General features: G+C 39.9%; 1 protein-coding gene across 2 annotated transcripts in view; it reads left to right on the top strand.

Moving 5' to 3' along the window:
* Positions 1–212: 212 nt before the first annotated feature.
* LRRCC1 (leucine rich repeat and coiled-coil centrosomal protein 1) overlaps positions 213–24,870 on the top strand; it is a 37,259-nt gene continuing 12,601 nt past the window's right edge. The window contains exons 1-10 of one of the 2 annotated variants that reach the window (XM_062188305.1): positions 213–422; positions 2,398–2,603; positions 2,889–2,954; positions 8,356–8,523; positions 12,445–12,620; positions 12,722–12,931; positions 16,074–16,270; positions 18,324–18,471; positions 20,573–20,721; positions 24,441–24,645. In XM_062188305.1, coding sequence (XP_062044289.1) covers positions 334–422; positions 2,398–2,603; positions 2,889–2,954; positions 8,356–8,523; positions 12,445–12,620; positions 12,722–12,931; positions 16,074–16,270; positions 18,324–18,471; positions 20,573–20,721; positions 24,441–24,645 — 1,614 coding nt within the window. In that variant the 5' untranslated portion in view covers positions 213–333. The remainder of the gene's footprint in view (positions 423–2,397; positions 2,604–2,888; positions 2,955–8,355; positions 8,524–12,444; positions 12,621–12,721; positions 12,932–16,073; positions 16,271–18,323; positions 18,472–20,572; positions 20,722–24,440; positions 24,646–24,870) is intronic. The other variant, XM_062188304.1, reaches the window with a different exon arrangement.

The raw sequence follows: 24,870 nt of genomic DNA, 5'->3' as shown, positions 1-24,870 counted from the left end.
TAAGGCTATATCGGGCCAAACGGCTGTAAAACGACCAGGCAGAGGTCGGCCGGCTATAACGCAAAAATCACACCGGACACACCCGAAGTTTCCCCAACTCGTACGCTTCGTTTTACGGCAAATCCTGGGAGTCCCGCCGCAGATGCCGTAAAAGATTACCAAGTCCCAGTGGGGATCCCACTTCCGGTTTTGCGGCACCGTCTGGGCGGGAAAGTGCCCGGCTGTCGGTTAGAGGGAGAGTGCTCGCCCCGCCCCCTCGGGCCCCACTACCAGGCTCTGCGACCCAGCGCTGGGCGCCGTTTAAGACCTCCCCTACTCCCCGTCGCTGGTGCCATGGAGGCGGCGGGAGAGGCAGAAGTCGAAAACGAGGATGGCGACAGCAGCTGCGGGGACATGTGCTTCATGGACAAAGGTTTACAGAGGTAAAGGGCGCTCCGCATCCTGGAGCGGCCCGCGCACCCCTGGGCTGGGGCCGGGGCCAGCGGGCGGCCTGGCCGAGCGGAAGCGCGCCGCTGCGCTGCCCGCTCCGCACACGCACACGGGAGGCTGCAGGCCGCCGGGCTCCGCCGACACTACCCCGTGAAGATGCCCGCGGTGAACCAGGCCTGCGTTCGCTCCTCGCCCTCGCTTTCCTTACGGCCCCGCACAGCCCTGAAACTGCCCCACGACGTGGAGCTGCCCAGGCCCTTGCTGCTGCTCCGTTCTGCTGGCCCTCTGTTCTGTTCTAGCTACTCCTCCGCTTACCCTTTCTCGTGTCGTCCCTTGTCTCTCTTCTGCCACTCGTGCCCTGAAAGTAAATCAATGAGTGGCAGCGCAGTTTCTTGCAGCAGCCTTGGCAGGACCATTCGCTTCTCTTGGTCAGTTTTGCCTCACTTCCCTGTACGCCCATCCTAATGTCTTCTTTCCGGAGCGCTGTAACTTAACTTGCCAAATTCGCTGTTGAATTCCTTGTTTCCCGCTCTTGCTGCCTGAGTTTGTGCATGGCATCTGAAGCTCTGGGTTCTGAATTTCTGATTGGTCGCTGCCTGGTTTTTCCATCTCCACTCAGCATTTCACCAGCTGCCCCCTGTGGTTAGCTATCCTGGGCTAGAAGAGGTCTGCTGTAGTCTCCTCTGCCTTTCTTTGCACGTACTGTTCCTTTGGGGGGTGTCTCCCTCTGTACTACTGATAATTAAGCACCTCGTAGGCATTGCATGATGAAGGAGACTCAGGGAACCCAAATGATTCGCCTGACTTAATGCAGTTGGTGAGAAATTAATTTTTAATGCGAATCCATTTCTGTTATTTTTGTGGTCTGCTTTTTCTGCTATTGCATGTTACGTATTAATTTCCAGAACTGAGATGCGTCAGAAAGTAAATGGCTGTCTTAAGAGAGTATTTAATAGCATAAAGCCTGGCACTAATTAAGAGTTTCCTAAGTAACAGAAACTGGGTCATTGGGAAATTCTTGAAACATACACATTTAGAGATTTCTGGTTTGAAATTTGCAAATGCTTCCTTGCTGCAGAATTAGGTTTCCTTCAGCTGTGTAGTAGCTGCTACAGAGCCTACAAGAGGTTACTATGACATTGAGTATCCCTTTGCCTGACTGCACCTCCCATCCAGCAACTCGAAACTATGTACTTACAGTTTGTGTTCCTGGAACTGCAATCTTCAGAAGAGGTTTCAGTTATAAATAGTGGTTAAGAGTGAAGAGATGAGTTTTGTTTAGGAGAGATGCATTCCAGTTTCAACAAGGGGGAGGGGGACTTTTTCACTAGAAATAGCAATAATTAGTGGTTTTATTGGGAATCAGCTGCATTGTAGATTAAGCAGCCATTGCAGACAGTGAAGAAAATAGGATCATAAACTCCAGCACTAGATCTGGATTTATACCTGAGCTCTGTTAACATCAGAACTGCAAGAATGTGGGCAAGTTATTTAATTTCTATAAACTTAAATTAATCTTATGATACTTACTGCTTAGAATTGCTGTGACAATTTAATGAGTAAACTGATATTTAAAGAGGTCATTTGTTGAAGTAACAGCAAAAAAAAAATGGTAGAATAGAGGATTGAACAGGGTGCTAAGATTTCAGAGCACATACAATTATTGATTGTTTAATTCTGGGTTTATTATATGCTAATGACTGTTCACACATAGTAGCTAGATTTGTCCATGGTCAGCTACCTTCTTTGAGTGGTTTTGCATTTGTGTGAATAGTACAAAATACTGGTTTGTGTTGTAGGAAGTAGTGCTTCATGAGACATTCAACAATAGGTAAATAATAAGTAGAATTCCATTGTAGAATGAGAGGAACATATACTATCTACATGATGTTTGGTTAATTTTAATTATTTGGTCATATATTTTAAATGCCTTTTTACTTGTTTCTCATAATATATTTTCTTTTGTAGCATATCACAGTTATCTTTAGATTCAACCCTTCATGCCATCAATCTTCATTGCAACAACATCTCTAAGATCAAAGCCATTGATCATATTTGGAATTTACAACATTTAGATCTGTCATCTAATCAAATAACTCAAATTGAAGGGCTAAGCACTCTGACAAAGCTATGCACTTTAAATTTGTCCTGCAACTTGATCACAAGAATAGAAGGTTTGTAAGTGATTTTCATTTAATACTTTGCACAAAGAAGATGACTTAAGTATTTTGGAATAAAAATTATAAACTTTGGAAAATTGACACCAAAGTTCATTATACAAATAGTTTTCTTCCATAAAATTACCAAGTTTTTAAAAACTAAATATTTTTCAAAATATCAATAAAATTGATTTTACTGTTATCAAACTGGTTTTGTTTCACAACAGTCAAATAATATTGCAATGCCTCGTCTCACTAATTTTTTTAATCTTGAAAAGTTTTATTTTCGTTTTCTTTTAGGACTTGAAGCACTAATTAATCTGACTAGACTGAATTTATCATATAACCACATAAATGATCTTAGTGGTAAGTAGATTTGCTTGTTTTCTGTAATGCTAAATATTTTTAACACGTGATGAGTTAGCTTTAGTTCAACATGTTGGAAAACTCTGAATAATCAATTTTTGACTAAATTTCTCAACTAGAGAGTATACTTCAACCGTAATTCTTTTATTTATTCATACCAAAACCACAGATGAGTAAAAAAAAAAAAAGAAATAGAGACTAGGATAATTTAGAGCAAAAATAAATAAATAAATAAATAAGACGAGAATGATCCCTTTTAGGGGAGTAGTACTTCAATCATAGATAACTGAGCAATATACTCTTAACATGGAAAAGGATGGTTTCAATAGAATAGTCTACAATATCTGTGCTGACTTATATGACAGTCAGTAGTCCAGTGTGGCTGGTCACCGTGGGAAATGTAACTAGTGTAACTTAGGGTATGAATGTATAATTTTAATTAATTTTAACTTAAACATGAAATGTCAAGTTAAATGTGGTAGTTGATGTGTACCGCATTGAATAGTGTAGGTATGCAGCAGTCCAAAGGTTGTGGCAAATTGTGGAACAAATGAGGCTATTAAGGTTACTAAAATGTTTAGTATGTATAAGAAGATTTAAGTTGTTATCTAGTTTTTAATTGATTAAAGTGATATTGATAAATTGAACAAAATTTCATGATCTGAGAGTTGTGCAGTAGAGCCAGCAAAATTCTAGGGCCAGTGTTGTGGTACAGCAACTTAAGCTGCCGTTTGTAATGCCAGCATCCCATGTTGGAGTGGTAGTTCAAGTCCCAGTTGAGTCCTGGCTGCTCCACTTCCCTTGCAGCTCCCAGCTTATGTGCCTGGGAAAACAGCAGATGATGACTCAAGTGTTTGGGGCCCCTGCCACCCATTTAGGAGATCCTGATGAAGTTCCTGGCTCCTGGTTTAAAGCTAGCCAAACTCTGGTCATAGCAGCCATTTGGGGAGTGAACCGGTGGATGGAAGATCAATCTCTTTTTCTCTGTCTCTTTGTCTTTCTCTCTCCCTCCCTTTCTTTGTTTTTCTCCCCCAATAGAAAAACAATGCCCTATGCCAGTTGCTTAGTATACAAAAAATAAAAAGAGCTATTCACACCCTTCGGCTGAAGTAGTGGCTATATTTTAGTTTTTTAAATGTTTTTCCCCATAAAGATATGAAAATGTTAAAACTTGAGTTTCAACCTTTTGTGTGTCACCATTTTATGGTATTGAGCAAGGTATTTTATTCTTTGAATATAGTTTCCTTATCTAAAAAATATGAATATAGGATAAAATAACTCATTCATTTACTCACTGCAAATTTACTGAAGATAACTATGAAACACTGTTCCAGAGTGATGAAAAAACCAACAGTAAAAATAAAAGTCTGTCACAGAGCTTATATGATAGTGGAGAAGAAAAACAAGTAAATAAAATTATGTTAACTCCCTAAAAAACAAGCAAAAGATTTCAGTACATACCTCACAAGCAGATACACAGGGGCAGGCATTGGGCATAGTAGGTTAAGTCCCCCACTTGAATCTGGTTTGAGTCTTTGGCTACTCTGCTTCTTCTGATCCAGCTTCCTGCTAATGTGCCTGACAAGCAGTAGATAATGGCTCAAGTACTGAGTCCCTGCCACCCATGTCAGAGACCAGGATCGAGTTCCTGGCTCCTGGCTTCAGCATGGCCCAGCCTCAGCTGTTATAGGCATTTGGGGAATGAACCAATGGTTGCAAAATCTTTCTATCTCTCCCTCTCTCCCTCTCTCTCCCTCTCTCTCCCTCTCTCTCCCTCTCTCTCCCTCTCTCCCTCTCTCTCCCTCTCTCTCCCTCTCTCTCCCTCTTTCTCCCTCTCCCTCTCTCCTCATCTCCCTCTAATCCCCTTTCCCGCATGCTCTCTTTCCTTCTCCCTCCCTCCATCCCTCCCTTTCCCTCCCCGATTGTCTTTCAAATAAATAAAAATGAGTAAATAAACATTTTTTAAAAGAAGGTATGCAAATGAGCACATGAAAAAAATCATGTTTACCTTTATTAGTGATTAAGAAAATGCAAACTAAAACTGCAATAAGATAACATTTCAGACATGGAATATCTCAAGTTTCATAAACTGACAATGTGTTTGCAAAATTGTAGAGCAACTAAAATTTGCATACATTGCTAGCAGAGTTTGTTTTTTTTTGTTTTTTTTTTTTTTTTTTGACAGGCAGAGTGGACAGTGAGAGAGAGAGACAGAGAGAAAGGTCTTCCTTTTTGCCGTTGGTTCACCCTCCAATGGCCGCTGCGGCCGGCGCATCGTGCTGATCCGAAGCCAGGAGCCAGGTGCTTCTCCTGGTTCCCATGCGGGTGCAGGGCCCAAGCACTTGGGCCATCCTCCACTGCCTTCCCGGGCCATAGCAGAGAGCTGGCCTGGAAGAGGGGCAACCGGGATAGAATCCGGTGCCCTGACCAGTACTAGAACCCAGTGTGCCGGCGCCACAAGGTGGAGGATTAGCCTGTTAAGCCACGGCGCTGGCTGCTAGTAGAGTTTAAAATGATATAAAAGGATTTGGCAGTTCCTTATTATGGTAAACATAGACTTACATGTAGTCATGCAGTCTCACTCCTGGCTTTTACCTAAGAGAAACTAAAACATATCCACACAAAGACCAGTATATAGATGTTCCTATGATTATATTGCTGTTTATGTGATTACTTAAAAATTGATTAACCTCAGGGCCGGCGCCATGGCTCACTTGGTTAATGCTCCACCTGCGGTGCCAGCATTCATATGGGCGCCAGGTTCTACTCCCGGCTGCTCCTCTTCCAGTCCAGCTCTCAGCTGTGGTCCGAGAGGGCAGTGGAGGATGGCCTAAGTGCTTGGGTCTCTGCACCCATGTGGGAGACCAAGAAGAAGCACCTGGTTCCTGGCTTCGATTTGGCGCAGCACCAGCCATAGAGGCCATCTGGCGAGTGAACCAGCAGAAGGAAGACCTTTCTCTCTGTCTCTCTCTCTCTCACTGTCTATAATTCTACCTGTCAAACAAATTTTTAAAATTTTTTTAAAAATTGATCAACCTATATGTCTGTCATTGGGTAAATAAACAAATTGTGATTAATCCATACAATGGAATTATACTTAGAAATCAAAAAGAATGACCAGTGGTACATGTAGCAACATAAATAACTCTGAAAAAGAATGATTCTAAGTCAAAGGAGCCAGACACCAAAGGCTATACTGTGTGACTCAATTTATAAGACATTCTAACAGGACAAGGTTATAGGGGCATGAATCAGATTGGTGGGTTCATTTAATGACAGGAAAGATTGGGAGAGGAACAGATTTAGAGATAAGGGGATGAAAATTAAGGAATCTATCTTAAAGTTGAGAACACTTGAACATACACATTTTAGGGGTGAGGGTCATGGTTGGAGTTGTGTATTCTGGCAGTTAAAAGCACTCAGTGATAATAGAGGGGATAGATAGAGCAGAGAATCTAGGAATGAGCCCTGGGCTACTCTAAAATTGAAGAATAAGAGGCTCAGAAAGTTTAAACATAAGGAAAACTAATAACATGGGACAAGGCCTTAGAAATGTAATAGTTCATTAGGGAGAAATGCTGAGTACTGTGAGAAAGTATGACGGGAAAATCAGGCATCATGGAGTGGTCAGGAGATACTTCTCTAGGGATGTGACAGTAAAAATTAGCTAAAGAGCATTGAGGAGAGAAGGGTATTCTAGTGTGGTTGAAGCCAGAAAAAGGGAGGGGAAGTAAAGTTGAGGATCGAGAGTGCTAAACTAAGCGAAATTGTGAGGAAGAGCATAGAGAAACTGCTGCACCTGTCAGAATAGTGCTTCCAAAAGAAGGGAAACTGGGACATTCAGCCTCTCCCTTATACTTCCATATTGCACCTTTGCTCAATATATTCCCCTTTTTGGAGAAAGTCCTGAGACAGTAAAAAAGAGAAACTGCACGTGCTTGATGGGGGCATATTGGCAGTCAGTTTACAAAAAAAGCACGTGTTCACAGTGTCACAGCTCAAGTCCAAGGTGAGCCAGGCGTCTGCTGCAAAATATTCTAGATAAGCTCCTGCAATAAATACCATCGAGAAACTAAATGAAATGAGTGCTATTTGTATCTATTTTATACTCAAACCAATGAAACTGAAGTAGACTTTGTTGTCTGTTTGTGGTGGCTAATCAAAAATGATGTCCTACTCTGTCAAAAAAAAATGACCTAAATGAAAGATCTCTGTGAGTGAGATCCCAGTGGAAAGAACAGGTCATCAAAGAAGGAGGTACCTTTCTCTGAAGGGAGGAGAGAACTTCCACTTTGACTATGACCTTGTCTAAATATGATCAGAGTCAGTGAACTCAAAAGGCTTCATAGCCTTGGCAACTCATGACAAGAGCCTAGGGTGATTACTGACACCATAAACAAGAGTGTCAATTTGTTAAGTCAACAACAGGAGTCACTGTGCACTTACTCCTCATGTAGGATCCCTGTTCTTAATGTGCTGTACATTGTGATTTAATGCTATAACTAGTACTCCAACAGTATTTTTCACTTTGTTTCTATGTGGGTGCAAACTGTTGAAATCTTTACTTAATATATACTAAACTGATCTTCTGTATATAAAGAGAATTGCAAAAGAATCTTGATGTGAATGGAAGGGGAGAGGGAGCGGGAAAGGGGAGGGTTGCAGGTGGGAGGGAAGTTATGGGGGGGGAAGCCATTGTAATCCATAAGCTGTACTTTGGAAATTTATATTCCTTAAATAAAAGTTAAAAAAAAATGATGTCTTGAGAGAACTTAGAGCCATTGCTCTCATATAAGTGCACTGACCTGGATTAGTCCTTTTGTTATGAAGAGCACCAAGGCCCAGGTACCTCAGGGACTAAAGCCTCAAATAATGCTAAATCTGTGTTTCTTCAAAACAGTTTTTGTTTCTTGTTCATTGGAGGTAGCTGTTCACAGCAAGATCTCATTTTTTTTAAGTTTTTTTTTTTTTTGGGGGGGGGGGGCAGGCAGAGTTAGAAAGTGAGAGAGACAGAGAGAAAGGTCTTCCTTCCATTGGTTCACCCCCTAAATGGCCGCTACGGCCAGCACGTTGTGCCAATCCGAAGCCAGGAGCCAGGTACCTCCTCCTGGTCTCCCATGTGGGTGCAGGGCCCAAGCACTTGGGCCATCCTCCATTACACTCCCGGACCACAGAAGAGAGCTGGACTGGAAGAGGAGCAACCAGGACTAGAACCCAGGGTATCGGTGCCGCAGGCGTAGGATTAGCCTAGTGAGCCACGCGCCAGCCGAGCAAGATCTCATTAATACTGCTTGGTGGGGTTTTTTGGGGTGGGCCTCTAAAAATATAATCTATTTAATGAATATTTTAGCTATTGGAAAGACTTTCCTGAAGCATAAAAATAATTTTTGTCCTCTAATAGGTTTGGTGCCTCTTCATGGACTTAAGTATAAACTGAGGTATATTGACCTACATAGTAATTGCATAGATAGCATCCACCACTTGCTTCAGTGTACAGTAGGATTGCACTTCTTGACTCATCTTATTTTGGAAAAGGATGGAGAAGGAAATCCTGTCTGTCATGCACCAGGTATGAATGCTTTTTAATACTTTTTATAACAGCTAATAGTGGAAGACTCCTGAAGTTAATGTTTGTGAACTTTTATTTTATTCTTCAGCTTTGCAATATTTTATGTATTTGAAAAAACGTAATTACAAATTAATTAGTTTATTAAGACAAACTGAATTGCTACTAAAAGGACAACACAGGATAAGCATACCAGTAATTCTGTTTATATAGTCTTATAATTGATAAGAGAATTCCTCAAAATTATATCATTATGCTGTATTCTAATAGTGTAATACTATGGAGTCATTAAAATACATATAGAGTGTCATTATTTACTGTCAGTTATCTCCAAAATATAGTAAAAAAGGAAATACAGCTTGCAAAGTATTACATGTAATAGGCTACCATTTGTGTAAAAAGATAACACATAGCGTTTACACATACACATACACACACACACACATACATTTATGTTTAGAGTATATGCATAAAACAGAAAATGCACAAAAAACTAATAATATTGACTAACTCCAAGAAAGGGAACTGAAAAGCCAGAGATCAAGAAATGTTAGGAAAATCTGTCCTGTGCATCTTTTGATTTTAAACCACATGAGTTTATTACATTATTAATAAGTTATTTTTAAAAAACTTAAACAGTATAGCTGATGATGCCAAAAAATGCCATTTGATCTAAATCAGAATTAATGAAGTTGACAGCATAAAACCAGACTGCCATTTCCAGAACTCACTTATCTCTTATACTTAACCAAACAGTGAAAGAGAAATGTGTATAATGTGAATGTATGTTCTAAATATTTTCTTGGGATACAAGTTGGCTGTAGAGGCTTCTTTTTATTTATTTATTTATTTATTTATTTATTTTTTGACAGAGTGGACAGTGAGAGAGAGAGACAGAGAGAAAGGTCTTCCTTTGCCGTTGGTTCACCCTCCAATGGCTGCCGTGGCCGGCGCACTGCAGCCGGCGCACCGCACTGATCAGGTGCCAGGAGCCAGGTGCTTCTCCTGGTCTCCCATGGGGTGCAGGGCCCAAGCACGTGGGCCATCCTCCACAGCACTCCCAGGCCACAGCAGAGAGCTGGCCTGGAAGAGGGGCAACCAGGACAGAATCCGGCGCCCCGACCGGGACTAGAACCCGGTGTGCCGGCGCCGCAAGGCAGAGGATTAGCCTGTTGAGCCACGGCGCCGGCTTGAGGCTTCTTTCTAATACTTAGATGCAACTATGAAAAAGTTTTTTGCATCAGTGACACTTGTTTAGACCATTTCATTTCACAGAAAAAAATATATATTAAAGAAGTGTTCTCTTAAGGCCATATAATAGTCACCCTGAAAATTAAGACAATTTGAGAGTTTTCTGGGGAAACTTTTAGAAGAAAATCTTATTTCTAACTCTTTGCATTTTTCTTCTTTGCTAACCCTTGGATTAGATTTTTTTTCTAACAGTCCTGTCTCAAGAATCTGTAGTTCCTATTATTGGAATTTTTGTTTTTCACTTTCTTTAATAACTTAGGTGCTTTTCTCATCTCATTCACTCTCACTCCAGAATCAGAGGGGAATTTGTTTCTGAAATTCCTCCCTTAAAAGTGCTAATGTTGGCCGGTGCCGCGGCTCAATAGGCTCATCCTCTGTCTTGCGTGCGGCTCCTTGCGGCGCCGGCACACCAGGTTCTAGTCCCGATTGCCCCTCTTCCAGGCCAGCTCTCTGCTGTGGCCAGGGAGTGCAGTGGAGGATGGCCCAAGTCCTTGGGCCCTGCACCTCATGGGAGACCAGGAGAAGCACCTGGCTCCTGGCACCTGATCAGCGCGGTGCGCCGGCCGCAGCACGCCGGCCACGGCAGCCATTGGAGGGTGAACCAACGGCAAAGGAAGACCTTTCTCTCTGTCTCTCTCACTCACTGTCCACTCTGCCTGTCAAAAAAAAAAAAAGTGCTAATGTTACTTTGCTGGTTTTCTTTCTTTTACTTTTTAAGTCTTTGCTAAAAAAAGAAATACTTAGTTTTCAAATTACAGTTAAACAGAAGCAAGCATTGTCATGCACCTGTTTAAACCACTGGTAGGGACACCTGCTTCCTGCTAATGCTCCTGGGAGGCAGCAAATAGTGACCCAAGTAGTAGGGTTCTTGCCACCCATTGTGGGAAACCTGAATGGAGTTCCTGGCTCCCAGCTTCAGTCTGACCCAGCCCCAGCTATTGCAGACATTGGGGAGCAAAAATGAAAGTACACACTCTCGCTATCTCTCTCTGTCTCTCTTCTCTTTCTTTCCCACTTTCTTTTTTTCTTTTTTTTTTTCTTTTTTTTTTTTATTTATTTATTTATTTTTTTTTTTGACAGGCAGAGTGGACAGTGAGAGAGAGACAGAGAGAAAGGTCTTCCTTTTGCCGTTGGTTCACCCTCCAATGGCCGCCGCAGTAGCGCGCTGCGGCCGGCGCACCGCACTGTTCCGATGGCAGGAGCCAGGTGCTTATCCTGGTCTCCCATGGGGTGCAGAGCCCAAACACTTGGGCTATCCTCCACTGCACTCCCTGGCCACAGCAGAGAGCTGGCCTGGAAGAGGGGCAACCGGGACAGGATCGGTGCCCCGACCGGGACTAGAACCCGGTGTGCCGGCGCCGTGTCTTTCCCACTTTCAATCTCTCTACCTTTGAAAGAAATAAATAAGGCTTTAACAACAACAAAATACAGTTGGGGCCAATGTTGTGGCATAGCAGGTAAAGCTGCCTCCCGCAATGCTAGTATCCCATATGGGCACTAGTTCATGCCCCAGCTGCTCCACTTCCAATCCAACCCCCTGCTAATGGCGCAGGAAAAGCAGAAGATGGCCAAAGTGTTTGTGACCCTTCCATCCAAGTGGGAGACCTAGAAGTGACTCCTGGCTTTAGCTTGGCCCAGCCGTGGCAATTACAGCCATCTGGGGAGTTAACCAGTGAATGAAAGATCTCTTTGTCTCTCCCTCTCTGTAACTCTGACTTGAAATAAATAAGTCTTAAAAAAGAAAAAAATACAGGGGCTAGCACTGTGGCATAGTGGGTAAAGTCAATGCCTGCAGTGCCAGCATCCCATTTGGGTGCCAGTTTGAGGGCTGGCCGTTCCACTTCCGATCCAGCTCTGCTATGGCCTTGAAAGCAGTAGAAGATGGCCCAAATGCTTGGGCCCCTGCACCCTGAAAGAAGCTCCTGGCTCTTAGCTCCTGGCTCCTGGCTCCTGACTTTGGATCGGTGCAGCTCTGGCTGTTGCGGCCATCTGAGGAGTGAACCAGCAGATGGAAGACCTTTCTCTCTCTCTCTCTTCTTCTGCTTCTCTCTAACTCTGCCTTTCAAATAAATAAATAACTCTTTTTTTAAAAAGACAGTTAAAGTGCTCATTTTAGCCTAAACACCAATTAATGTTTTTCAGATTTCTCATATTAAACTGTTCTTAGTGAAAGTAAAAATTTATTATACTTAATAGATAAACTGTCTTAATGTTAGTAATGTGTAATTTAAAAAGGTGAAAAGGGATGCTTTGCTAATGCTTGCGGCCTTATTAGGTAGAATCTGACACTTTGGTCATTATCCATATCATCCTGTTTTGTGGTTTGTTATTTGTGTTCATACTGATTACATTAAATGTAAGCAAAAGACATGTTAGCTTCCTCCAAGAATAAATTGCTCCCAATTTCATGCATTCTTAGCTTTAAAGTAATTTTCTAGGGATGATGATTTTATCTTTGTAAACTTCATCAGGAGGATTCTTTGAGAGGAGTGGCAGGAGTGGTTTCTGTATTTAATGATTACATGCTAGAGAGGTTGAATAGCATTTAATACAAGTTTATTTCTTTATCATTCAAGTGATAAATTGGTTAGCTGATAGATTTAGTTTATTCTAAAAATAATTTATCTTTTTTAGTAATATTTAAATTTTCATTTTGTATGATTTATTTCCAAGGGTACAGAGCAATTATTCTCCAGACTTTGCCACAGCTTAGAGTCCTAGACTGTAAGAATATCTTTGGTGAACCAGTAAATTTGACAGAAATGAATTCATCACGCCTACAGAGCTTTGAAGGTCTTTTGGATAATTTAGTTTCCTCTGACTCTCCCCTAAATATAAGTGAAGATGAGGTATAGTATTGGGGTTTTTTTCTCCTAACAAAAGATACCTTCAAATGTTAATTATTAAACGAATATAAATTTAAAGGGATCTCGGTTTATTTCTGTGTCAGGTTGTTGATAGCATGCCAGTGGTAACACCACCCATGGATGAGTTACCTCCCTTGGAGCAGTTTACAAGTACACCAGCGGATACTGTTTTGACGTCTTTTCTATCTGTGTGTCCATCTTCAGAGCCAGAGAAAACTAACACTGAAAATGATTTTCAAAATGACATGAAACTTCAGAAATTAGATGATCAAATTTTACAGCTTCTTAATGATGTAACTATTTTTCCTACTTTTCTAAAAGTATATATTAAAGAAAATAGTCTAAAAATCAAAATTATGTAAAAGCTGACCAACCAGAAACATTATTAATGTTCTGTGTATCATTGTATGTGTGTGTGTTTTTTATCTTTACAGAAATGGGATCATCTGTAATAATAGTGGTAGAAAAAGTAACACACATTTTTCACTGGTTTTCCTTGTTGTCATCCTTCCACATCTTCATTATCTAATTCATCTGTCTTGTTGGGCAGTACTGTACATTGTTTCCCTCCATTCACCTTTGAAACAGAGAACTCTTAACTCAGTATCTATTTAACACAAAGGATAAATGAGTTACCTTTGGCCTCTGCTGTCTCTAGTTGTTCACTGATCAAAGCCACTTCTAGAACTTACCCCTGAATGACAAGTTAATCTAGCATTCATCACATAATTATCTCTACTTTCCTGAGCTGTTAGTCCTTTTTTACATTTATTTCTGATTCTCTGATTGTTAGCATATTTGAGCAGACTGACAGTTCCTAGAATTTACTGATATCTCCAGAGCATTCTTGCTCTGATTCACAAGTAATGATGGTTTTCTTGGACACCATACCTCCTGAATACGATGGATTCTTAGTTTGCTTTCTACTTGGGTCTAGGATAGAAAGATGGTGGTATAGACCAGAGAGGCTATTAATCAAATGTTAGTTTGACTCAGAAATTTGTAATTTTATTTTTATTTCCCTATTTTCGTTTTATTTGAAAGGCAGAGAGACAAAGGGAATTTTTTTATCCACTGGTTCACTCCTCAAATTCCCACAACAGCCAAGGCTTGGACAGGGCAAAACACAGAGGTTAGAACTCACACTGGGTTTCCCATGTACTTGAGCCATCATCTGCTGCCTCTCACAGTGCACAATTACAGGAAAGCTGAATGAGAAGAAGAGGAGCTAATACTGAACCAGGCAGGCATCCTGAGCAACATCTTAACTGCTCACCAAATGCTTGCCTCTGGATATTTTAAGTTTAATTTATATGTTATATTTTAAATCATACTTTTCTGAATTTTGATATTTTTTTCTTTTGGTTTTTTTTGTTTGTTTTGGTTGCCATATAAATGGACTTTTTACAGTCTACTTGGAGTTAATACACATCATTTCATATAAAATGTAAAAATCCTGTATCTGTTTACTTTGTTAGAATTGTCAATCTATACGACATTTTGATGCACTATAAACCCCACAAAACTTTAGAAATTTAGAGGATAGGGCCAGCATTGTCGCATAGTGAGCTAGGCCACTGCCTACAGTGTGGACATCCTGTATGGGTACCGGTTCATGTTCCAGCTGCTCCACTTCCAATCCAGCTCCATGTTAGTGCATCAGAGAAGGCAGCAGAGGATGGCCCAAGTCCTTGGGCCCCTGTCACCCACAGGGAACCTGACACAGAAGCTCCTGGCTCCTGGCTTCTGCCTGGCTCAGCCCAGGCCATTGGGACCATTTGGGGAGTGAACCAGCAGATGGAAGATTTCTCTGTATATCTTTCTCTCCCTGTGGCACTTTGCATTTCAAGTAAAATAAACTAAATCTTTTAAATTAGAAAGAGGAAAAATACATAAATGTCATTAGTATTTATCCAAACACATCATATGTGATGCTGTTTATTTCTTCCTGAGAATTTAAGTTTCTATCATTTGGTTTTGGTTTCATTTTTTAATTCATGAGAGAGATAGACTGAACTTTCTTCAGCAAATCTTGTAGTGTATATGTGTGAACAGCAAAGTCTCTTTATTTGATCTTTGTTGTTGAAGGACATTTTCATTGGATATAGAATTCTAGATTGATAGGCAATACTTTCAGTACTGTCTTCTAGCCTTCATGGTTTTAAGTCCAAAGTCAGCATTAATTCAAATCCTTGACTTCTTGTATGTAATATGTTCTTTTTGGTGCTTTCAGGAATATATCTTTGTCTTTGGTTTTTTGTAATTTGGATGAATTGTCCCTAAGGATGTTTTTTTCATATTTATTCTATTGGAGGTTTGAGCTTTTTCTTTTTTAAAGATTTATTTATTTATTTTAAAGGCAGAGTTACAGAGAGGCAGAAGCAGAGAGATCTTCCATCCACTGGTTCATTCTCCAAATGGCCACAATGGCCAGAGCTGGGCCAATATGAATCCAGGAACCAGGAGCTTCTTCCAGGTCTCCCATGTGGGTGGCAGGGACCCAAGCATTTGAGCATCTTCCACTGCTTCCCCGGGCCAGAAGCAGAGAGCTGGATCAGAAGAGGAGCAGCTGGGACACGAACCAGTGTCCATATGGGATGCCGGAGCCACAGGCATACATAGGCTTAGCCTGCTACATCACAGTGATGGCACCAGAATTTCTATTTCTTTATAGTGTGTGTTTCTGAGCTAAGTTTTCTTATTTCCTTTATAATAGGCATATTTTTTATCTCATTGAAGAGTTATGATCACTATTTTAAAGTTCTTTTCTACTTACTCAAGAATTGGGCCATCTCCATGATTACCTCTTGAGAACAGGTCATTTTCCTTCTTCTATAGTAATTTTGGAATGTTTCTCGCACATGGTGAATGTTAGGTTGTGGGAACTCTGTATTCTGTTGTATTCTCCAAAGACTGTTGGTATTTTTATTATAGCGAACATTTAATTTGGTTGGACTTAAACTGTAGATTTGTGGCCTTGGACAGCTGTTCACATTTCATTTCCTTTCTTCTATCCTTCATTAGGCTACTTGCTGCCTACAACATGCTACCCTGTGGTTCTTCAGCCTCAAAAGTCTGTGGTTTTTCTTACTTGAAGTTTAGACTCCCTGCATGGTATGATATATTCTCCAGCTGAAAGCCATAAAAACAGAAACTCTCAGTTTTCCAAGTATCAATTCCCATCTAGAGTTATCTTTCTTTTGCTCACTTTCCAAAACCTTCAGGTGGTTTTTATCCATTTTTATTTTGTGTTTTCTGAGATTTTATAATTGTTAGCTGCAGGACAGTTAGCCTGGTAGAAGTTTGTTCACCCATACCAGAAGCTGAATTCCCTGATTTGAATTTCACACACATACCTAGTTCATTAATCCTTAATTTTATAAATAGTCAATGAATTAAACTTTTAACAAATTATATTAAAATTTTTTATTCTAGACTTCTAATTCTATAACAGTTAATGCTCCTGAGCAAGACCTCAGACCAAAAAGAGATACAGATATAACTTCTGAAAGTGACTGTGGAAACAGAAAAGAATGCAATAGAAGGGTTCCTCGGCGATCAAAAATCCCATATTATGCCAAAACAATTCAAACTATTAAGCACCACAATAAAAACAGCAACCATTTTGTAAGGTACGTGTTTTGGTTTTAGAAATTCAAAAGCATACTAAATAAGTTGATTGTTTTTTCCTTAAGCTATCCCATAGTGATATTTATGACTTTACTAACATCAGTGATTTGACTTTTCAAGATGTTGGCTCAGATTTTTTGATACAGTCAGCCCTCAGTTTCAGAAGGCTCCACAACCGCAGATTCAACCAACTACATATCAAAAATACTTTGTAAAAAAGCTATGTTGTTAGCCGGCGCCACGGCTCACTAGGCTAATCCTCCACCTTGCGGCACCAGCACACCAGGTTCTAGTCCCGGTCGGGGCACCGGATTCTGTCCCGGTTGCCCCTCTTCAAGGCCAGCTCTCTGCTGTGGCCAGGGAGTGCAGTGGAGGATGGCCCAGGTGCTTGGGCCCTGCACCCCATGGGAGACCAGGAGAAGCACCTGGCTCCTGCCATCGGATCATCACGGTGCGCTGGCCGCAGCGCGCCAGCCGTGGCGGCCATTGGAGGGTGAACCAACGGCAAAGGAAGATCTTTCTCTCTGTCCCTCTCTCTCACTGTCCACTCTGCCTGTCAAAAAAAAAAAAAAAAGAAAGAAAGAAAAGAAAAGAAAAAAAACTATGTTGTTGCTGAGATGCACAATGTGGTTAGGCCTGGTTCTGAACATACACAGACTTATTTTCTTATCTTGTTGTCTAAGCAATACAGTACAACTATTTGCATAGCATTTACATTGTATTAGGTATGATAAATAATCTAGAGATGATATAAAGGATATAGGAATGTGCATAGGTTATTGCAAGTACTACACCATTTTATGTTAAAGACTCGAGAATCTTAATTTTGGTATCCGAGGCAAATCCTGCAACTGATTTCCCACAAATACTGAGGGTTGACTACACAATCATATAAAGGATCCCTTTCTCTGTGTCATTACCAAAGTTGCAGATTAACATAACAACCAAAATTCCCCCGAATTCATTTACAGTGGGAAATAAGATAGATATGCTTGAGTCTCCATGATTAGCCTTTTCTCTTTGTAGGCAGATCTAGATGGGAAACCAAGGCCTAATCAGATCTTACTTACTGACCTTAGGATCAAAGGTGAATGTGATGATTGTGTTTAATGCCATCAGGATTAAATAAAGGTACATCTAATGTCTACACTTTCAGAATTGAGATCACCATAACAGTGGTTCAGAAATGACTCTTTTGGGATGTGTACAGCCAACTTTTTGCCAGTGTAATTTCCTTTTTTAAAAACATGTTGTTGGGGCCGGTGCCATGGTGCACTAGATTAATCCTCCGCCTGTGGCACCGGCATCTCATATGGATGCCAGGTTCTAGTCCCGGTTGCTCTTCTTTCAGTCCAGCTCTCTGCTGTGGCCCGGGAAGGCAGTGGATGAGGGCCCAAGTGCTTGGGCCCCTGCACCTGCATGGGAGACCAGGAGGAAGCACCTGGCTCCTGGCTTCAGATCCGCATAGCTCCGGCCGTTGCAGCTATTTGGGGAGTGAACCAACAGAAGGAAGACCTTTCTCTCTGTCTCTGTCTCTGTCTCTCTCTCTCTCTCTCTCTCACTGTCTGTAACTCTACCTGTCAAATAAATAAATAAAAATCTTAAAAAGAAAAAAAATGTTGGTAGTCCTTCAGTTCATTTGTAGTCAGGACATACCCTGGAATCTCTGGCTAGTGATAAAATGTTTATTCTGATCTGTTATATGTCGATTTAAAAAATTTAACCCCTAAAAGATAATTATATTTACTCTTTTTCCAAGTTCTTAGGTGTCATTGTCCCAAGTACCGATAGTACTTTTTAAATCGTTCTGATATATCCAAGATTTCTGCTCCACCTAAATATGTAGAACACTGAACATTTATGGAATCATCTTTCCAAAAATCTTGAGGCTCCCATTAATCAACAAAAGTCACTCCTTATAAAATTCATACAGCAGTTTTTCCGAGTTATTGCTGTTTTGTTTTATTATTTTTAATGCTGTTTGTGACTACAAATGTTAAAGGTGTAAATGCTTTACATTTCTCATGTTATTTCCTTTGTTTTATTCTTTTGCAGTTGTAATCGTAAAATGAAACAACCTTACCTTAAAGAATTATACGTAAGATCGTCTTTAGCAAATTGTAATGTATCGCGAGACTCAGAAGACCAGAAGACTGAAATTATTAAAGTAGACAATAGTGGTTCTGAAGACAACACTTACCGGGTATGATTTAGGGAGATTTAGAAGTAAATGAATTTTGAATATTTTAGTTTTTAATACAAAGTCCCAGAAAAATTAGCCATAAGCTTTAAAAAAAAAAGATTTATTTCTTTGAAAGACAAAGTTACAGAGAGAAAGGGAGAGACAGAGAGATCCTCCATCTGTTGATTCACTCCCCAAATGGCTGCATTGGCCAGGGCTGGGCAAGGCCAAAGCCAGTTGCTTCATCTGGGTCTCCCTCAGCGTTGCAGGGGACTAAGCACTTTGGCCATATTCCGCTGCCTTTTCCTGATTACTAGGGAGCTGGATCGGAAGTAGAGCAGCTGGGACATGAATCAGAGCATATATGAGATGCCAGCATCACAAGCATTGGCTTTACCCAGAGTAACAGAATTCCAGTCCCTTGAATTTTTTTTTTTTTTTTTTTTTTTGTCTAATTTATTTATTTGAAAGATAGTGAAACAGAGACCTTCCATTCACAGGTTCACTCTCCAAATGCCTACAGTAATAGAGGCTTGGGCAGGCCAAAGCCAGGAGCCCAGAATTCAGTCTGTGTCTCCCATGAGGGTGGCAGAAACCCAGGTACTTGAGCAATCACTGCTACCTCCCGAGGTGCACAATAACAGGAAGCTGGGAAGGAAATGGAGCTAGGACTCTTAACTCTAGCTCTCCAATATGGAATGCAGGTGTTCCACGTGGTGTCCTATCTGCTGTGCCAAACACCACCCCATCATTTTTGTAATTTTTAAAGGAATAGAAATGTTACATTTAAAATTTGCTTTAAGTGAAATTATTTATTTATGTTTGTAGAGGGAGAAACAGTTCTAAATTTTTTAATTCTAGTTTCTTAATGGTTGTTAGCTTTTTTATGTGTGTCATACTGTTAAAAATCTAAAGAAATCTACAGGTCTTCTAAAAGCAGTCTACTTTTACATATACCCAAAGAAACTATACATTTTAAAGTTTTCATTGGGACTTTCCTGAAAACCCCGGTTTTGAACCTGGATGCGTGGATCCTGATAAAAGGTTATTTTTTTATTTTTATTTTTATTTTTTAAGATTTATTTATTTATTTATTTGAAAGTCAGAGTTACATAGAGAAAGGAGAGGCAGAGAGAGAGAGAGAGAGAGAGATCTTCTATCCGATGGTTCACTCTCCACTTGACCGCAATGGCCAGAGCTGCGCCGATCCAAATTCAGGAGCCAGGAGCTCCTTCGGGTCTCCCACATGGGTGCAGGGGCCTAAGGACTTGGGCCATCTTCTACTGCTTTCCTAGGCCATAGCAGAGAGCTGGATCAGAAGAGGAGCATCCAGGACTCGAACTGGTGCCCTTATGGGATGCCAGTGCTTCAAGCCAGGGCTTTAACCTATTGCACAGGCCCCCGATTAAAAGTTTTTAAAAAAAATTGAAAATCCTTCAAGGGGCATGTGTTTGGTGCAGTGGTTAACATGCTGTTTGGGACTCCTGCATGCCATGTCACAGTGCCTAGATTCAAGTACCAGATCTGCTCCTCATTCTTCCTGTTAGCCTGCATCCTTGTAAGTAGCAGGTGATGGTTCAAGTACTTGGGAGACCTGGATTGAGTGGCTCCCAGGCATCTGAGAAGTAAGCCAGTGGGTGGCAGGTCTTTCTCCCTTTTTCTGTTTCTCAAATAAAGTAGATAATTAAGATTTAAGATTTTATTTATTTCTCTTTTAGTATTAACCTTAACAGAATTTTTAATATATGTTGGTTGTATTTTTCATTGTCTTCTGCTTATTTTACTTGTTGAAATACTGCTCATTTTGATTGTACTGTGTACTGTTCTTCCAAAAACAGAATAGCCTTTTAAAATATTTCACTAATTTTCCCTCATTATTCTCAACTATGGAAGCTTTAATATTGAGAAAAATAATAAGTATTGTGACAATAGCAATAACAGTTAATAAAATTTGCTAAGTGGCTACTTTGTGCCAATACATGCTTTACTTCCATTAATTTTTTGAATTCTCAGCACAGCTCTTTGTAGTAGGTACTGTTATTAACCATATTTAAATGAGAAAATTGAGGCAATGAATAGGTAGGTAATGTTTCCAAATTCATATAACATTGTTTTCTTTCAGTGTCTTGTTGAACAGCTAGACCAAGAGAGAGAGATGAGATGGAAAGCTGAACAAGCTGAAAAGAATCTCATGGATTATGTTGATAAACTGCATAAACAAGCAAGTGAAAAAAAGGATGTTCATAGTCTTGCCCTGCTAACCACAGATAGGTAAGAGCAAAGTATGTAAACCTAAAGATAGCTCATAGCATAAAGAACTTGGAACCTTAATACTTGAGCCTTAGTGTGATAAAAAACAGTCTATATGATTTTAGTTTGATTTGGACCAATTTTGTTATTAGAGTTAGTGCTTTATTATTAAATAAATGAGAAATTCATTGTACATTTTTGTGTGCCCTCAAGATGAGACCTGTCAGGTAGATAAATAAGATGTAATGAACTGCCGAAGACTAAAACAGGGGTTAGAAGCTGGCATGGTGGTGCAGCAGGTGAAGCTGCCACTTGCAATATTAGTATCCCAACTCAGAATGCCAGTTTGAGTCTCAGCTGCTTTGCTACCTATGCAGCTCCATATTTATGTACCTGGGAAGGCCACAGAAGATGGCTTAAGTACCTAGGCCCCTGCCATCCATGTGGGAGTCCAGGATGGAGCTCCTGGGTTTGGCCTGGCCCAGCCCTGGCCATTGCCACCTTTTGGGGAATGAACCAGTGCATAGAAGATCTTTCTCTGTCTCTCCCTCTCTTCTGTCAATGCAGCTTTCAAAGTAATTAATCTTTTTTAAAACATAATAAAGCAGAGCTTAGCAGACATTTTCTTTAAGGTGCCAGATTTTACAAAGGGCAAGAACTGACAGACTTTAAGGTTAGTGTGTCCTGTTAGATCTCTTGTCACACACTCACCTTCTGCAATTGGTTTTAGTGACAGATAACATGGGTTTCTGATTTTTTGTGTGTCTTCTCCCTTCTATCTCTCACTTGACTGTTATTTTTTTTTTCCTGTATTCTTTAATACACAACTGTCATACTCTATTCTGTAATTATCTAGTTCTCTAAATTACACTAACTTTTTTTTTTTTTTTTGCTTCTTTTACTATAATTTCTTCTAAAGTTACATGTTTCTTCTAATGGTTGTAAGATTTCCCCAGAGTTCCTTCTAAGTTTTCTCTTTTCTTATCACTCAATGAATACTCAGCTTCTGGACTTGGTATTTTCCTTCTGAGTTGGGGAGTTGCTCTTAGTTCTCTCTCCTGTTTTGTAGTACAAGTGAATTATTCTCCATGTAAGTTCTCATTTGAGTAGTAAATTGATGTACACAGCTCTCAGCCCAGTTCCCAGTATCTTTTAAGCATTTAACTAACTGGTAGAGTTTTGTGTTACAGATGTCGTGTTTTGTAATTAGGTAAACTGTGATGCATTATGCTCTGAGCATTCTTCCACAGCCACTCACCAACTTCCTCCTTTGTGTTTTAGAAATTGCTGTCTCTGAATTCATGCAACAGCATACTGCGCAGGTTTACTGTAGATGCATAGGTAACCAGCATTGTGTAATGACAGATGGGTGGAGACCCTGTGAATCAGGGACAATGAAAGAGAGAGGATGTATCTTTTTTTTTCCCCAGAACCAAACAGTTTCATGAGGCAAATATGAGTGTTTTTTCTAAGAGTTTTATCTCAATTTATTTCCATTTGTCTTATAATTGAAATTCCTCTCAAGTTTTGGGATTATGTTATCTTTTGTTTTTAGCTATATGTGTGTGATATTTTGCTTTATTTTATATATAGGTATTACTTAATAGAAGAAGCTGTTTAATAGAAGAAGCTGTTTTGGGGCTACTAGCCACATTCCATTTAATTTCGAAAGCTCTGGGCACTCATCTTTATCTTTCCTTAACCTGTCTACTATTATGCTCATGTTTCCTGTTAAATGTTCATAATTCTTTTGAAAAATCAACCTGTCTTTTCTGACTACTTTTTAGCTAAACTCCAAAATTTCTTGAGATTAGATCCTCGCCATCTTGATATTTTTCCTTAATGTGCCTTAGTAGGGACTGCATATCCCTGGCAGCTAATACAGGGTCTAATGTCTTGAATCCATGCTTTAAGTGTGTTATCTCAAAAAGCAAATTTTATCTCATATAATATCTATTATACCACCTTGTAGACCAGATTTGTTCATCTAATTATCAAAAAATGCTTGGCTTATATTTCTTGTGTCTTAAAATCAGCATATTCTTAGGTAAAGTCATCTTGCTTCCTTATTATGTATTAATTGCACTAGTAAATGGTGTGCCATTAGCATCCAGTCAGCCTCCAAAACTAGAAATTTAAGAATTTTCTTAACTTACTTATTTGAGAAATAGAGAATTCACATCTACTGGTTGACTCACCAAATGTCTACAACAGCAGAGGCCCAAGCCAGTAGCCAAAACAACTCAATTGAGGTCTCCCATATGGGTAACAGGAACTCAGTTATTCAAACCATCACTGCTGCCTTCTAGGGTCCACGTTACCAGAAAGCTGGAGTCAGGAGCCAGAGCCAGGTGGCAAACTCGGAAACTCCATGTGGGTCACAGGCATCCCAACTGCCAGGCCAAATGCAAACGCTCACCTTCTAAGAATGTTGAGTTATTTAGTAGTTGTTTTGGTTTTTGCTTCCTTTCTCTTTCTCAGTTGGTGTAGATCTTCTTCATTCTATTTTTTTCAAGATGTTGAACAATCACCTCTGTATCCAAAAACTGTTACTTTATTTTAGTGCCTGTCTCTTGCTTAGATGATTTCTCTAGTTCTACTTTTCTGTAGCTTCTCTGCCTTGATTCCACATACAGTTAATAGAGTGATAAAGTCCAATCTTGTATCTTATACCAAACTGGATTTGAGATAGACAAAGATAAATTTGGAGACCACTCTCGTTAAATGCAAAAGGATATATCATAAAGACCAACAATGACCTTGGTTTAGAAGTTGATGGATATATTTTTGTAAATAAGGCTTAGAAATTATAACAGATATACTTCAGGCTGGCTAGTTCAGAAGTAACCACTTCATGAGGGTAAGTCTTTCCCAAGCGCTAGATTTGTATTCTGTTGTATTCATGCCTATAGTGTTTGGTTAAGATATAAGTACATAATCCAAGCTGAATAAACATAATGCTTTTGCATGTGGCCACCATGATTGGCTCCTCAAGTGGCTATATTAACTAAATTGGACTAATGAGAGTCTCCCTGTGACTGACTCTTCTAAGCTGAGATAAAGGTAATATTTCTTCTTTGATTCTCAGAGCTGTTAGAATTAGCCCAGAGATATTTGGGGCTAACTCTTATCTTTTGCTGCTTCTGCTCCAAACATGAAAATAACTTACAGTAGGAAAAACTGAAGCTAGCCCCCAGGAATTAGAGGCCTAATGATCTTCTTGGTTTCATGTGGTCTCTCAGAACATTGCCACCCCAGCCTTCTCTAAGCTTGGTTATGTCAGTCAGTTATTTAAACTAATTAAGGGTATTTTTCATTTGTAATGAAAGGATTTTAACTAATACAATACTGGGATCGATACTTGATACATGGCGAAGATACAAGAATGTCAAAGTTGACTTGCAATAGCACTTCCTACAGCATTCCTATCACATGGCTTTATAAATGTATCCATATCTGTTCCCTCTGCTAGATACTGAATGCCTAAAGACAGAGACTAACTTACTCAACTTGTTTGCTGGAACACATTTGCTTCGTCAATTTATGTAAAATTTTTTCTTGTGTGTACTCTGTTATCTTCAGGGATGGGTGAAAGACATACTATTTTTCAACCTCTGTTTCTTTTTTTTTTATCCATAGTTAGAGTTTGAAACATCAAGTCATTCTCTTGATTTTTTATCTTTTTATATATATATATATATATAAAATATACTAAACTGCCCATGTGATTTCTGCTTTAGATTAAAGGATATTATTTTTAAAGAGAGACATTCCAAGAAACAACTTGAAATTATGGTTCACAGACTTCAAAATGAAATTAAAAAGCTAAGTATTGAATTAATTAAAGCAAGAGATCAACAAGAGGATCACATTAGACACTTAAGAACCCTGGAAAAAGCCTTAGAAAAAATGGAGAGGCAAAAAGGGCAGCAGCAGGCGGCACAGGTATGTCTGTATTTTAATGTGTCAGTGACATAGGAACACAAATTCATAGCTCCTGTACTCAAACAGATAATCTATAGTAAACTCAAAGATGTAGGCTGTGTGCAGAAATTAAATTATTGTTAATTTAAATATACCTGTCCTGTATCCTGTTGAATTATGTCTAAATTAAGACTGCTTGGCCGGCGCCATAGCTCAATAGGCTAATCCTCCGCCTGCATCGCCAGC

Source organism: Lepus europaeus, chromosome 4, assembly GCF_033115175.1.
Source record: "Lepus europaeus isolate LE1 chromosome 4, mLepTim1.pri, whole genome shotgun sequence".
In the NCBI taxonomy this organism is placed as follows: Eukaryota; Metazoa; Chordata; class Mammalia; order Lagomorpha; family Leporidae; genus Lepus; species Lepus europaeus.
Note: the sequence above shows the minus strand (reverse complement) of the source record. Positions and strands in the feature narration are given on the sequence as shown.